This window comes from Ricinus communis, chromosome 5 (assembly GCF_019578655.1).
Source record: "Ricinus communis isolate WT05 ecotype wild-type chromosome 5, ASM1957865v1, whole genome shotgun sequence".
Lineage (NCBI taxonomy): Eukaryota > Viridiplantae > Streptophyta > Magnoliopsida > Malpighiales > Euphorbiaceae > Ricinus > Ricinus communis.
The window spans coordinates 8016635-8033414 of NC_063260.1; the positions used below are offsets into that span (position 1 = coordinate 8016635).

At 31.7% G+C, this 16780-nt stretch overlaps 1 protein-coding gene across 1 annotated transcript; it reads left to right on the top strand.

The window, feature by feature from the left end:
• Positions 1–6751: 6751 nt before the first annotated feature.
• LOC8280798 (protein FEZ) lies at positions 6752–8769 on the top strand. Its single transcript, XM_025160008.2, has 3 exons — positions 6752–7381; positions 7519–7820; positions 7904–8769. The coding sequence occupies exons 1-3, from the start codon at positions 7198–7200 to the stop codon at positions 8615–8617; spliced, it is 1200 nt and encodes a 399-aa protein (XP_025015776.1). The 5' UTR covers positions 6752–7197; the 3' UTR covers positions 8618–8769.
• The last annotated feature ends 8011 nt before the right edge of the window (positions 8770–16780 follow it).

The following is a 16780-nucleotide window of genomic DNA, read 5'->3' on the forward strand; positions in this document are numbered from 1 at the left end:
TGTGCATCTGATTCTTCTATGTTTGTCAGACATACTCACTCTTGCACTATCATTATTCTCATTTATGTTGATGACATTATCATAACAGGCAACAACAATGAATAAATTGAGAAAGTAAAACAAAAATTAAAAGAGGAATTTGACATCAAAGATCTCGGACAACTGTCCTACTTTCTTGGAATAGAAATAGCCAAATCCTATAAGGGTCTATTCCTGTCCCAAAGAAAGTACGTTCTGGATCTATTAAAAGAAACAGGAAAACTAGGAGTAAAACCAATAGATTCACCAATGGAGACTAAAACTAAACTTAATCTTGAAGATGGCAATCCTTTAGACAATATAGGGCACTATCAACGATTAGTAGGGAAACTAATCTACCTCACCGTAACCAGACCTGACATCACCTATGCTGTAAGTGTGATAAGTCAATTCATGCATGCACCACGTACTAGTCATTTAGATGCCATCAATAGAATCCTTAGGTATCTCAAGAGAACTCCTGGTCAAGGGATTTTGATGAAAAATAATAATTCATATGACATTATTGGCTTTTCTGATGCAGATTGGGCCGGAAGTTGTAACAGGAAATCAACCTCTGGCTTCTGTACATTTGTGGGTGGCAATCTAGTAACGTGGAAAAGCAAGAAATAAAGCATAGCGCGGATCCGGTAGGCGAATCTGAGCAATGGCATCAACAGCTAGCGAACTAATATGGATCAAGCAAGTTCTTACAGATATGGGGATTAAGATCAAAGAACCAATAAAGATGTACTGTGATAATCAAGCAGCAAGAAATATTACCTCAAACCCCGTTTTTCACGAGCGCACTAAACACATCGAGGTAAATTATCACTTTATAAGGGAAAAAGTTCAATCTGGAGAAATTGAAACTCTATTCATCAGGAGCAATGAACAATTGGCAGATATCTTTACTAAGGCTCTAGACAAATCTCATCATCATAGGCTTCTCACCAAGATGGGTTCCATTAATTTATTTGAACCCACCTTGAGGGGGAGTGTTGAGGAACAAGACCAAAAGCACAACCAGCAAGGACCAACAGTCCAGGACCTCCAGGAAGAACCAACAGACAAAGACTGTTGGTCATGGCCTCAGACTGGATCATCACATGCATCAAAATAGGGAAAAGGAGCAACATTTCTTCCCTAAGGAAGAAAGGTCACTTCCACCCTTTCCAAGCTAGAAAGGAACGTTAGAATAGGATCATAGATAGCAAAAGAACCGTTGCATTATACTTGTATACAACAGATCATACATGCTCAATAATCTCAGAATTCTTGTGTATTAACAATTCATCACAAAATAATATCATTCAATATTTCAACAGTAGATATAGTTGCTAAATATCAAGAATCTATGGAGAATACAGACAAAGTATCAAGATGGAGGACTGTATTGAGAGATGCTCCCCATCTGTCAAGTTGGCATTCAGGTAACCACAGGTAATTCTATATGCTTCTATTATGACTATAACTTGTAATTGTTCTTTTTTTTTTCTTTTTTTGTTTTCCTTTCCCTGTTAGGCCTGAATGTGCCCTTGTTGAAGAAATTTTCAGGTTGTTTTGAAGAAAATAAGGCATTCATGCTCGAGTGATTTTGAAGATCTTATGGGAATAAATTCACAAATCTGATTTTTTTTTTCTTTTTAATACTTTTGGAAAGACAATGTTAAGAGGATGGGTAGAAACTGATAATTGGTAAATGAGAAAAACTTTTGCATCTTATTTGATGTTATAAAAGAGAGTGAGTGATTGTTACTTTACTAGTGTTAAATATATTAAATATATAAGGCTAATTATCTAAAATGAATTTCTTAATTTTTAACTTCTATTTCTAGGGTTAAAAATTATCCCCTTTTGATCAAATCTATCAAGAACAAGTGAAGCATGCGCCCTTTAATAAAACAGTGAACACCACCTTCCAAGAATTCATCAACTCCTGGTAACTTCACCATATAAAAATTCATTAATCTCCCGTTAATATTTTGGCCTCACAACAAAATCAAACACATGTGGAAATATCCAGCCTTTAAATACACTAAAGCACCATCAAAATCAAGAAAAACAGTTCTTTTATTTGGAGAAATCAAAGGCAGCAACTTTTTATTAAAGAAGAGAACTCTACAAATGCTATCCTTTTCCACATCATGTTCTTTCTCCTTTCGATCTTTAATTTCATTTTTCAAAATCTTATAGCCTTTGTAGCAGCTATTAGGTGTGTTGATGAATTAGAGAATATCATAGCGAGATCGTGTTTGCAAGAATAGATAGTTTTGTTAATGAAACAAAGCTGGCATTAGAGGAAGCGCCAATACAATGGGTTTTTATTGGAGTTTTTTTTCTTGAGAGCCTTTGACACCATTTTCCCCTCAACTGTACACATAAAGAGAAAGAAAAAAACATGGACATAAATGAGATTCTAAAAATTGGAAAAGATGTACAAGTATATTCATATTTTTAAAACAATGAGTTTAAATAATAGGATGAGTCAACAAAGTGTTGCTGACTCATCTATTTTTTTTCCACCTAATTATCTAGTCAGCAAAATCAGAGCGAAAGATTTCTGGATTGTATTTTAGAAAGAAAAAAAAAACTTTAATACTTTTTAAGAAAAAATTGTTAATATAAATTAAAATTGTTAAAACCTTAAAAATTAAAAAAAATTTAAGTAATTAACCCAAATATATATCGAGCAGTAGTTAATATATACTAAATATATATTAGTTGCCAATTAGAATATGTAAAATAAATATCAAAAATGCGAAATAAAGATTAAAAGATAGTTTTAGAAACCAAATGTATACTAAATATACAAGTAGATACCAAAACATAATATTAGATATTAGTTTTCAAAACTAGTTATATATATCAAATATTTCCAATACTAGTTATATATTAAATATATATTAAATTTATTAAATTTATAGTAATTATATAACTAGATATTAAAATATGTGAAATAGATATCAAAAGTATAAAATAAATATTGAAATTTAGTTTCAAATACTAAATAAAATAAATACCAAAATATAATTTTATTTATCAAATTCAAATACTAGTTACATATAATAAATATTATGGAATGAATACTAAACATATATTAAACTAATTAATATTTTAAAAGTTATGAAAACATACACCAAATTAATAATAACATATATCTATTTTCTCTAAAAAAATATACTTAACATATATTATTTATTTTCAAAATAAAATTTTAATTTACAGTATTTTTTTTTAAAAAAAATTGTTAACAATAAAACTGATATTTTCGTAAAAATCCCCTTAAAGAAATTATAATTATTTTTTGACTTTGTATTGTCCGACTTAGTTTGCTTCCAAGCCCGGAACACAAAATTGGAATCTTTAACTTCATAATCAAAAGTGACACATATTACCAATTTTTTTTAATTTGCATCCCTTTCTTCATTCAACCACTGGAAGAAACAAACTCAGTGTGTTTCTAAGAAGAAAAAAAATAAAAATTGTCATTATTAGAGTCTGAGATTGAATTGCCAACCATGACTGACCCATAACAGTATTTATTTTGCTCAAGATGGCTACATGGAATTATCTAGTGACATTTCTTGGCTGTTGCCAAGATGATAAGGTTTGAATAGTAACTTATCATATGGGAAAAAAATAACTATACTTTAAACTCTATAAAATTATATACTAAAAGCATGATGCTTTCGAAGAGATTACTCTCATGTCTCAGTAACAGATACATATACCCAATCTATCCCGTCCAAAAAAAAAAAAAGAAAAATTGAAAGCATTACACTGAGATCATCTTGATCCATAAAATTTAATTTATATTTCTTAAATTATTGTTGGTTATCAATTGTATATATGTCATCATCTTGATCCATAATGCTTAATTTGTTTTCTTAAATTATTGTTGGATATCAATTGTATGTCAGTTGTAGGACTTATTTGCTAGGACAGTTGCTATTATTGACCCCTACCTTGACAACATGAATTTTTCTTTTACTTTATATTTTTTTATATTTCTTCAATTGAACCAATATATGAAGGAGTTGATATCTGGGTTGTTAACTTGTTGTGCAAACAAGCACAAGACTTAATTCAAATTAGGTTATTTAATAAATATCCCTAGAGAGAGAAAGAGGTTCAGGACACCAACAAAACAAGAAAAGTAAAATATTATGATAACACATAATTTATGCTTAGGCTTCGATTGACTTGTTCATGACAATCTGCTTAAACTTTTATTATGTGGCTAACTCTGCAGGTCTACTGATTTCTTTTCTGTCAGCTAAAAGCTTAACAAACATGAAAACAATTAGCCTCACATGAGTAAAGAAGATATGAATAGTTGAAGAATACATTCGCCAGTAATGATGAGATAATTGAAGAAAAATTTATGTTAAAAAAGGGGATGGTAGTAGGCTGCTTAGCAGATAACTTTAATGTGGATTTTGTATATTATATGTTTAGGAAGCCAAAACGAAAAGGGTCGGGACAAAAGAGACTAGAAGAGTTTTGAGCACTTTTATTTTTATTTTCTTTTTCCTTTTAACTTGAGTTACACTCATGGGATGCAAACCCTAATGGTTGTAAACAAGGCCAAATACCATTTGGGGAATATCACAAAATTTTGGACTTCTCCTTTGGCATTTTGACCAAATGATGTAACATATTTTAATACTATTGATGGTTATTTAATTTCCTAACTCAATGTAGCAGACATGGTTAGCAAATTTAAGCAGTAATTAGTTTAGTTATTTTAGATAAATTTAGCACAATTTTGATAATTTTCTTACTTCTCTAACTCCAAGGGCAAAGACTAAAACTACCCACAATAAGAAACTCCATAAATTATTAAAAGAAAAATTAGTTACTACAGAACTGTTGATCATAACAAATTATTATTTATTATAATAACTACACTGCATAAGACAAGTTTCAAATAAATTTGTTTCTTAGCATTTGCCACTATCATAATTTGTTTTTCATATACGTATACAGTATTGAATTTACTAGCATTAGACCGGACATGTTCTCTTCCTCTTTTTCTCATACTTAGTCTTACTAGCAGCACAATTTCTTAATGTGGCCTTGCCAGCATTAAACTTATTTTTCCCTGTTTTATATCAGTCCTTGTGATAATATATAAGGCCTGAGCTGACGCTGTAGATATGACTTATAATGTAATTTGGCATTACTTGTCAAACCAGAAATATACAAAAAGTAGTTGAGCTGCTCCTTTCTTACAGTTTGGTGAAGGGTTCTAAATTTAACCCTTCTGAACACAGTCATCTTACTACAACTCCTCTGGTTCTATTACACATCATAATAGTCTCTACATTCATTAATAACGATGATGATTGTAATTCTTATTTTGTTTTCTCCCTTTTTTTTTTTTTTTTACCTCTGATTGAGGTGAGGAGTAAGGGTGTTCATATATAGTCGGGTGTAATAGAGAGTGTGTAAATACATTTCATTATATACACCTATTACGTTCATTTTTATAATGAGAATTTAATAGTCATGGTACGTGTCATAGCTATAACACACGTTATAATGAATTTGAAAAAAGGAAAGAAAGAGTATAATGTGAACTTTAAATTTCTCTCTTTGTCTTGGAATTATATTCTTTTCTAATTCAAATCAATAGTAACATTTTGATTCTAAAGTCTTAGTATTTCCTATCAATTCACACATAAAAGATACTTTGATTTTTATTTTCTCATTATATGAATATTTTAATAGTTTAATAAAATATACTCAATGGTCCAATGTAGAAAATTCTGCATCAAAATTTTTGAGAATTACTCAAATTTTTCATATTCTGGTATTCCTCCAAATAAAAATCATTATTTTACCAAAGTTTATTATTATTGTTTTTTATCATTGTGAAAATAGAAATAGGCCAATCTTTTTTTTGGAATGGAGACAATATTAAATTTATATTTTTTATCAGATAAGAAAAAGTTAAATAATGTACAATAAGAAAAAAAGGTAAATAATTTACAATAAGACTAGAGAGGATTCATAGGAAAGAAAAGCCATATAACTTCAGAGTCTGAGGTATATTTGAAGGCCTATACTTTCACACATTACTCTAATCAATTTAATTAACCATTGGATAGGATCTTTGGTCTCCCATATGATTACAAGTAATTTAATTAATCTTCTAAAGAATCTTCATATATAAAATCCAACAATTAGACACACTGACAAGTCACGTGTCCATATGTGGGCAAGAGAATGGAATAGAAGCTGAAAAGAATGGAATAGAAATTAGAAAGGGCATCTTTAGATCCTAGGAAACCGAAATTGATAATTATATTTTTCTTCCCTCAAAAGGGCTATCAAGGGAATTTTCAAAGTATCTCATAGATTGAATATAAAATCTAATTAAACCTTTTATGTATTGTTGGAAGTTGGTCCATGCAAGTCTCCCCATAACATAATAGTCTACAAGAAACAATTCAAGCAATATAATATATATTAAGTGGAAAATTAAATAGTATGTGACATTGGAAGCTTGGTTTGTCATTTTGTCTTTGATTTAATTTTTTTGAAGAACAAAAGGAAAATCCATTAGAATTGAAGCCTCAGGAAGTGTGAAAACAATTTGTTATGCAAATCCCAAAAAACTGCTAATTTTGTAGTCTCTTGAGATCCTTAAATTGGACTTAAATTAGCTCCTTAATTATAAAATTCAAGAAAGCAAACAGTAGAGCTTCATTGAAAACTACTCTTCTTTCTTGACCTGTGTTCTTTTGTAGCGGTTCTTAAGTGATCTTGGTTTTCCCATAAACACACCCTAATTCAATTACAGTCGCCCTGAAAGGGCGGCCTAAGCTTCGGGGCCAGGCACCTTTTCAGGAAGCATATATCTAAGTTTGCATTAAGTGCGACTGTACTGTGAAAACTAATTTCTCTTCACAGGCTTTTATATATGTTTCAAGAACTTCTTCACTTGCATTAAATTAGTTTCCGATATTTATTACTAGTAGTTTTGGTTTAGTTTATCCAGCAGCTTCGGTTTTCAGGTTTTTCCTGAACACTAGGTCACTACTTCTAAGAGAGGTTACACAGAGTTCCTGTAACTTCTTGCCTCTTCTTCAACTCCCTTTATTCTAGAGTTAGACTTGAAGGATTAAAGAAAGAAAATAAGGGTTTGATAGAGATTGAAGAGAGGATAATATGGAAGAGAAGCATGATGTTGACAAGAATATTGATGATGTGATGTTGCCTGGATTTCGGTTTCATCCAACTGATGAAGAACTTGTTGGTTTTTACCTCAAGAGGAAGATACAGCAGCGGTCTTTGCCTATTGAGTTAATTAAGCAAGTTGATATCTATAAATATGATCCCTGGGATCTTCCAAGTAAGGTTTCTTGTTTCCCTCTGTTATATGAATTCAAAATTTTATTATATGATCTATACTTACTGTTCGCATAAAATCTGTGCCGAGTATTAGTTTTCATGAGCAATTTCTTGAGAGTTTTCCTTTGTTGCAAGAAGAGCTGGCGACTACAGGGGAAAAAGAGTGGTATTTCTACTGTCCAAGAGACAGGAAATACAGGAATAGTGCGAGACCAAATCGAGTTACAGGAGCTGGATTTTGGAAGGCAACTGGAACAGACCGTCCAATTTACTCGTCTGATGGCACCAAATGCATAGGTTTGAAAAAATCCCTTGTTTTCTACAGAGGTAGAGCTGCTAAAGGGATGAAAACTGACTGGATGATGCACGAGTTTCGACTACCTTCTGTTGCAGAACCATCACCCCCGAAGAAATTCCTTGACAAAAGCCTTCCTCCTAATGTATTGGTTATACATTTTTAGCCCTTAATTCTCCCTGATTACTGTTGAAGATGTTTACTAATATGTCATGAATTCTTTGACAGGATGCATGGGCTATTTGTAGGATATTCAAGAAAACCAATTCTATGGCACAAAGAGCTCTAAATCATTCTTGGATAACCCAATTGCCTGAAACCACAGCACCTGATATACTCAACCAAGGAGCAGCAGCAGCAGGACACTGTACTCAGTACAGTTCAGAGAACATTTCTTGCACAACTGAAATTGGATCAGTTTTCCAGATATGCTCAAACACTGACTTACAACAAGCCTCTTCTTCCAACTTCTCTGCTATAGACATATCCTCGTATAAACCTATTAATCCTGCAATCGAAAAGCCATCTCTATTTCCAGTTTCTAATGGAGACCATCATCATCATCTTCCAAACAACAACTTCATGTTTTCGCCGCTCGAAATGTCAGGTCAAAACAAGTGTAGTACCACAATTGATGCTTCTAACTGTATGCTATTGAACCCTGCTTCTGAAAGTATAGACTTTCAGGAGCCAGAACATCATCAGTATAATGGGTTCTCAATTCGTTTGCCACAAGAAACACAAGGTCATATGGATGCAGGAATAGATGAAGCATCAGCATTGAGGAAGAACCAAAGTGGGATTCATCATGATAGCAATCAGTGGGGAAATATGAGATCCATTAGCTTCCCCTTCAATTTGCCAACAAATCTGCCATGGGATTCACCACCATGTCCAAGTGAAATGTCATCTGCTTATTCAACAAACAAATGCTATACTTAAATCCTTTTATCACAGAGGAAATTGGATTTAGATATAGCATTCTGTGTGCAAAATATATGCAGCTTTGGATAATTAGTTGGAGTATAATATATATATATATATGTGTGTGTCATATATGCTTTGTTATTGTACAGTTTTCATAATATTCCAATTATACGCACTTTGTTTAACTTGTTCACTTCCTTACTTCTCTGCCGAATCCTTACTATTTCTGTTCATGGATGAATAACCCAAAGCTCTACAACTTCACCTTTTTTTATTATTATTATTATTATTATTATTATTATTATTATTTAAAATTGTTAAGCAACCTACCGGTAGATATCATCATTTTTAAATAGTCAGTGCCTATTAGGGATTATTAATAGGTGTTTCAGATTTTTTAAAAATTTTAACAATTTATTTTTGTTAAACCTAATTTGAAAAACTACCTTCAAAGCTTCATAAGAGATAGAAAATTAATCCTCCACTTTTGCCTAGTTCTTAATTTATGAAAAATTAACTCTTTCAAATTCGAGATCTCTATCTCCAAGTATAAAAATCTTTATTAATCAAACTAAGTCTTGATTGATTATTATTCATATTTTGTAGTTATTCAATGCTAAAAGTTAATTATTTATTTAAATTTAATAATGTCTTTTATATATATATATATATATATATATATATATATATATATATATATATATATATATATATATATATTTATAAAGGCCTTCAAGTAACTACTGCTGGTATTATTTTTAAAGCTAAAGATTTAAAGATTGTTTTCCCTTTTATAGAAAAACCCAAAAAGAGAAATCTCAATCTTATTAAAGCCCACTCAATTTATAATTTTGAGATAAATGATTTGATCAAAGGAAAACAAACCCAGCTTTCCACTTGAAACAAGATATGGGTTTAAAAAGAATCCAAAATCAAATGCAAAATGATTTCGTCCAAAGAAAAATCTCTGATTTGCAAAAGAAGATTGAAAATGAAGTTTGTTCTGATCTTCCTAATGCTTTTTGGAGACGAAAACAACATATGGTAGATCTACCATATGAAAAAGATTTTTCTGATAAACAAATCCTACCAAAGCAAGACCCATTCAAATGAACGAAACCCTAGAAAGTCATTGTAGATTAGAAATAAAAGACCTAGAGCAGAAAGGTTTGATTACCAAATCTAGATCCCCCTGGTCATGTGCAGCTTTCTATGTCAACAAAAATAGTGAGATAGGAAGAGGAACACCTAGGTTGGTGATTAATTACAAACCTTTGAATAAAGCCCTAAAGTGAATTAGGTAACCAATTCCAAACAAAAAAGATCTTCTTCAAAAGCTTCATTATGCTTTTATTTTTTCAAAGTTTGATATGAAATCAGGATTTTGGCAAATCCAGATTCATCCAAAAGACAGGTACAAAACAGCTTTTACAGTTCCATTTGGCCAGTACGAATGGAATGTAATGCCCTTCGGATTGAAAAATGCTCCTTCTGAATTTCAAAAAATCATGAATGACATTTTCAATCCTTATTCAAAGTTTTGCATTGTCTATATTGATGATGTGTTGATATTTTCAAATTCTCTAGAGCAACATTTTAAACACTTAGAGACATTTTTCTATGTTGTTAAGAAAAATGGTTTAGTAGTTTCAAAATCCAAGATATCCTTATTTCAAACAAAAATTAGATTTCTTGGACACTATATCTCCCGGGGAACTATTACCCCAATTGAAAGTTCTCTAGCCTTTACTTCAAAGTTTCCAGATAAAATTTTGGAAAAAACACAATTACAAAGATTCCTTGGTAGTTTAAATTATGTTATAGATTTTTATCCAAATTTGAACTGTCTTGCAAAGCCCCTTCATGATAGGTTAAAGAAAAACCCCCATGCATAGACCAATGAGCATACAAAGATTGTCCAAAGCATAAAAAAGCAAGTTTCTGAAATACCATATTTACACCTAGCTGATCCATCTGCATTCAAAATTGTTGAAACTGATGCATCAAATCTAGGGTATGGTGGGATTCTTAAGCAAGTTCAAAACAACAAAGAATGTATTGTCCAATTTACTTCTGCACACTGGAATGATACACAAAAAAACTATTCAACTATCAAAAAAGAAATTTTTTCGATAGTTTTGTGCATTTCAAAATTCCAAAGCGATCTTTTAAACTAAAAATTTCTTTTAAGGATTGATTGCAAATCTGCTAAAGAAGTTTTACAAAAAGATGTTCAAAACATAGCTTCCAAACAAATTTTTGCCAGATGACAAGCTATTCTTTCTGTTTTTGACTTTGAAATCGAATACATAAGAGGAGATTCGAATTCAATTCCAGACTTTCTAACTAGAGAATTTCTTCAAAAACAGGAATGAAAATGCCAAGAAAATCAAAAGCAAAAGAAGAAAAGTCGACAGCAAGCTTAAAGCCTGTCCAAAGTCCAAAGAAGGAAATTTTGCCTTCTTCTTCAAAGCCCATCATCATCCTCCTTCAACAAGGGTAAAGGTATACTTTCTATCCTTTTTTCAAAATCTGAGATAGAAATTTTCTCTCAAAACCTATCTCAAAGCTCTAAAAGTATTTCAAAGCCCAACTCTCAAGAAATAGTTTTGTCACAAACAAAATTTTTTAAATCCAACGAATATATAGAAAAGCAAAATTTTTAAAATATTTTAACTATTGAGGAAGGATTCTGTACAGAAAGCCCCTTAAAACTGATTTCAAAGATTTTCCCTCCATGATGGTATTTCAAGCCCTGGAATATTTCAAAGCCTCAATCCTATTACCAGTCTATCCTTTAGGTAACTGGTTCTGCAAAGTTCAAACACTTCAAAAAATACAAAGACCATAAAGACTCTGCATATTCCACATGCACCATACAAAGAATCCATCACCCTACAGATTGGGGAATGGATTTACACTCTTCAAGATCTTTCCCAACTTCCCTCCAAAGAACCTACCCATCAAGCCTAAACACTTCCTTCAACTATTGGGATTACCAATAAGCTTAGTTTAATACCTTTCTTCTTCAAAACGAAGGACAAAGCCATTCTTGGCTTTTCTACTTCGATACAAGCTCAATTCAAACTCTAAAGATCCCCTATTGGTTTAAACAATGGTGGAATTTTTATGGCAATGTTCCTGAGACCATAATTCTAGAAGTTCTACCTCTGTTTAACCTTTTCAAAGCCCACTACAAACCAAACAAAATAAAAAGACGTTTTCCCCCGTTACTTCTATTTTGTTCAAACTTTTTTCTACCCTGGGTATGTGTTTGGTATTTCCATTTCAATCAAGCAGCAGATGGAGAAATCATCCTTACCCGAAGGTTCACAGTCAAATGGTGGGATAAATTTAACCACCAAGATAAATTATCACTAAAGTTTGTACAAGATTTCCTTTCAAAAAATAGCTTGTTGCCACCTCCGAAAGAACAAACCACTTTCTTGGCACAGAAGTCCTTCATAATTTCAAAGCTAGCAGCAGCTCAGACAGAAGAGGATTTCTTACAGTTGATCAAACAATTGTCGGAAACCACTTCTTTCAAAGGAAAATTAAAAGCTTCATTTTCCTCTTCTAGCACCAGCTCGGCAGCAATAGACCTAGATGGTGACTCAAATGAAGATGACTGTTTTGGGATTTTCAAGCCCATTAAATGACACTTCTGTAAAGTCCGTGGGTTGAAAACCAGAAATGGCAGCCCAAAATATTTTGTAATAGGCCAAAGAGGCCCAATAAAAAAAAAAGGAGTCATATAAAGAAAAAGAAAGAAAAGAAAAAAGAAAGAAGACAAAAAGAAAAGCAAAAGATTCTTTTTCAAAGCATGGCCGACAACTTTCTCAAAAGGCGTAAAGCATCTTACTTCATTATCACAAGACTACAAGAACAAGTGGAACCCTCTTTATTCCACTAAGAAGAGTATCCAAAGCTTGAAGGAGAGCATCCAAAGCTTGAAGACCTCTATAAATAGAGGAGTTCCCCTTAGAAGAAGGTAGACTGAAAAATACGAGGAAGAACCTCTTGTATTCTTCAAGTCACACAAAGAAGAAATATAGTGAGAAAAGAGAGAGTATAGTGTGAGAGTGATAGTGAAAAGAAACACTTTCCTCTTATATTCAATTTCTCCTCTTGTAAGTTATATTTCATTTTAAAGCTTTCATTTCTAAAACTTTCAAAGTTTGTATATTTGTTTAAAAGTTTATGTTCAAAGTTTGTGATTATCAATAAAGTTTATCTTCTTAATCTACCATTTTTAAGAGTTAACAAGCGTATGCTCTGTGCTTGCCTCGTCTGAGGATCCTGCACACCAGAAACTTATTGATCTGTTTCTGTTCTTTTTTCTATCTTTACCATTTTTAAGATTTAACAAGCGTATGCTCTGTGCTTGCCTCGTCTGAGGATCCTACACACTAAAAACTTGTTGATCTTTTTATCCTTAGTCTTGTCACGGTAAAAAACAAGGCTCCAGAGTGGAAGGTCGGAGAAAACCAAACCATCCAGTCTGAACATCCTCCCCTTAGGAAGATAACCATTCCTTATGGAGAGAATGAGATAGAGGCTACACCTTACAAATTGATAGGAGAAGATCTTGAGAAGAATGTCAAGAATATTGTTCAGCAAAATAATTTCTCGAATACCTATCTTAACATAATATGCAAGCAGCTTGTTAGGATGGAAAGCCAGATCCAAAAACCTCCTATAGTCTTCACCTCTCCAATCCCCAACACTGAACATCCAAAAGAGACAAGTCAATCGGAAAAGCTCAAAAATTTACAGTCTTTAAACCCTACCAAATCTCAAAGCCTAGCCAAGATCAATTTCAAAAGCAAACTGAGTTTGCTAGAGCAGTCAGAGAACAGCTTAGCAAATTAGCAACTTCTGAGTCCTCTAAAAACCTAGTGCCAGATACTCCTCAAAGCAGCAGGAATATCAGTACAATAGATCAAGCCCAAAGCGATGAATCCAATGATTCAGAGCTTGAAAGTGTCACTGAAAAACCATCCAACATCAACAGATTGGGATGGCAAGCCCCTAGATTAACCTGGCATACTCCTAGGAATACTGCTCCAGATCTAGGAATAGAAAATAGGAACAATATCCTAACCCAATCTAGATTCAATGCCTCCTCCATTTATGAATGGAATATAGATGGAATGTCAGAATACAATATTCTTGGTCTCTTACAACAGATGACCATGGCAGCCAATGCTTACAAAACCCAAAACGGTACCTCTGATAGAGCCATTGCCGAGCTCCTTATAGCTGGATTTTCAGGCCAGCTTAAAGGATGGTGGGATTACCATCTCACACAAGCACAACAGCTCCAAATCCTAGGTGCCATCCAAACCACAATAGAAGGGACCCCCATCTTAGATGAACTAGGAAATCCAATTGAGGATGCTGTGTCAACTCTAATCCTAACGATTTCCCTCCACTTCATAGGAGACCCTTCTCTTCTGAAAGATAAGAATGTTGAACTCCTTAGCAATCTAACCTGTAAAAAGCTTTTTATCAATTTGAAAATATTTTGAAATCATGTTGATTTCTACCTCTAGATTTTGTGTTATTGCAGATGGTGATGGTGAAGAGGGGGTAGAGACGATCTCTATATCCTCATCTTCTTTCTTTGGTTCACGGGGATATTGCTTTGGTAATCAACATTCTGTAGTATATTGTTTGAGCTTGGTATATCAGATGTTGAAAATCTGGGTTGTGTTTGAGATGGAGTTGGTTCTTTGTAAGGAGCATAAATAATAGAAGGTATTTTTGATACCCTTCCAATATCTCTAGTCGATGTTGAAGAATCATCATCAGAAAATCTAGAAGAGGTTGATTTCCTGTTGAAAGTAAGCTTTACTTTTCCATCTGGGAATTGGGTTATATTTTTTAGATTTGTATTTGGTTCTGTTTACTTTGGGGATTCAGGTTGGGTTGCACCTTCAAGAATCCATTCTTTTGGAAGAGTGATGTCTTTCCATTGGATGGTTTTTAGAATTGTTGCGTTGGATTTGGAGAGATCTGTTTGTAGGAATAAGGTTTCTCCTTTTGGTGAATAGAGCTTGTGTTTTGAACCAAAAGCAGAAATCATAGCTTTGTAATGTATTTTGAAAATCAATGCTATTGGAATAGATCCTTCAAGCATTTTGTAGTTATGTGTCTTTATTTAAAGAACAATGCTCTTTAAAATATTTTTATCATTTAATGAAATTGTAATGTTTGGAAAACAATCGAAAGAAATTGGTCCTTTATTGAGGCTCGACTCAACAGTACCTAATAAAGAATCATCAAAATTTGTAAACCTAGCATCTCTAAGGACTGCTAAGATGGAAGTATCTAAACCTTCTCTGGTAAGGGGCTTTATTCCTACCTGGACAAGGCCTATATGGATATACTTATAATCTTTTTCTTTATGCTTCTGGAGGGTCTTTGGATTTAAAAGATAAATTTTTTCAAAAGGCTTTGAAATCTGAATATCCCTTTCTTCAGTTTTGATTGTAAAATCAGTTTTGAACAGAGGAAACTTTGAATACTCATAAATTTGTTTCTTTTGAACTTTGAGTATTTCCCAATCATCAATATGCTTTGTAAAATCTTCAATAGTGATTTCTTCACTATTTACTAAACCTTTATACCTTGAAGATTCAGAGGTAGAAGAGTTTGAAAAGGAAGAAGATCTACAGAAAAATAGTTCTAAATTCATTTTAAAATAAACCAAAATAACTTTCTAAACAAACATGAACCAAGCCACTGACACGGGACTTACTCATGCATAAATGAACAGTGTTTGTTTAGCAGTAATATGATGCAGATTAAAATGAGTTTAAAATCTTTTTTATGCAGATGATGCTTCTTTTCCGGAACCCAATTGGCTCTGATACCAAGATAGAAAAAAGAACAGAAACAGATCAACAAGTTTCTGGTGTGCAGGATCCTCAAACGAGGCAAGCACAGAGCATATGCTTGTTAAATCTTTAAAATGGTAGATAAAGAAGATAAACAAGTTTCTGGTGTGCAGGATCCTCAGACGAGGCAAGCACAGAGCATACGCTTGTTAAATCTTAAAAATGGTAGATAAAGAAGATAAACTTTATTGATAATCACAAACTTTGAACATAAACTTTTAAACAAATATACAAACTTTGAAAGCTTTAGAAATGAAAGCTTTAAAATGAAATATAACTTACAAGAGGAGAAATTGAATATAAGAGGAAAGTGTTTCTTCTCACTATCACTCTCACACTATACTCTCTCTTTTCTCACTATATTTTTTCTTTGTGTGACTTGAAGAATACAAGAGGTTCTTCCTCGTATTTTTCAGTCTGCCTTCTTCTAAAGGGAACTCCTCTATTTATAGAGGTCTTCAAGTTTTGGATGCTCTCCTTCAAGCTTTGGATACTCTTCTTAGTGGAATAAAGAGGGCTCTACTTGTTCTTGTAGTCTTATGATAATGAAGTAAGATGTTTTACGCCTTTTGAGAAAGTTGTCGGTCATGCTTTGAAAAAGAATCTTTTGCTTTTCTTTATATATATATATATATATATATATATATATATATATATATATATTAAGTTCGATACCTAAATTTATTTTGATATATATGCTTAATTTTTATTTTGACATGCATATTTACTTTTAATACATGATATTCAAGTTTTTTGTAATTTTTATAATTTTTTCTATCAATTTATTGATTCATAGATTACGTTCCTAATTAAACATCGACTCTAATTCTAAAAAATAGTATATTAATTATATTTTAATATAATATTAACTAATAAATAATTTTCTAATCAAATAATGATACTAATTCTATACTAAAAAATAGCATATTAATTATATTTTAATATTATAATAATTAATAAATTAGTTTTGTAATTAGATAGATAATTTTAATTCTAAAAAATAACATATTAAATTATATTTTTAATATATTCAATAAAAAATTAATTTTTTAATAATATAATAAATTTTAAACCTAAAAAATAGTAATATCAATTATACTAATATATTAAAAAAATTAATAAATAAGTACTTTTTAGATTAATTTTTATATTATTGCATTAATAAAATATTAGAATCTTAAAATTAAAGATATTTAAAAATAATTAGTTTGCTATTATTTTTTAAAATTTTATAAATTAATATTAAATATTAAAAATTTATTAAACTGTGTCTATC

Bases quoted from the DNA above. Each gene is read 5' to 3' on its own strand.
- LOC8280798 (XM_025160008.2), top strand. From the start codon at position 7,198: ATGGAAGAGAAGCATGATGTTGACAAGAATATTGATGATGTGATGTTG. The intron at 7,382-7,518 runs GTAAGGTTTCTT...TGTTGCAAGAAG, and splicing joins TGATCCCTGGGATCTTCCAA to AGCTGGCGACTACAGGGGAA. The intron at 7,821-7,903 runs GTATTGGTTATA...ATTCTTTGACAG, and splicing joins ACAAAAGCCTTCCTCCTAAT to GATGCATGGGCTATTTGTAG.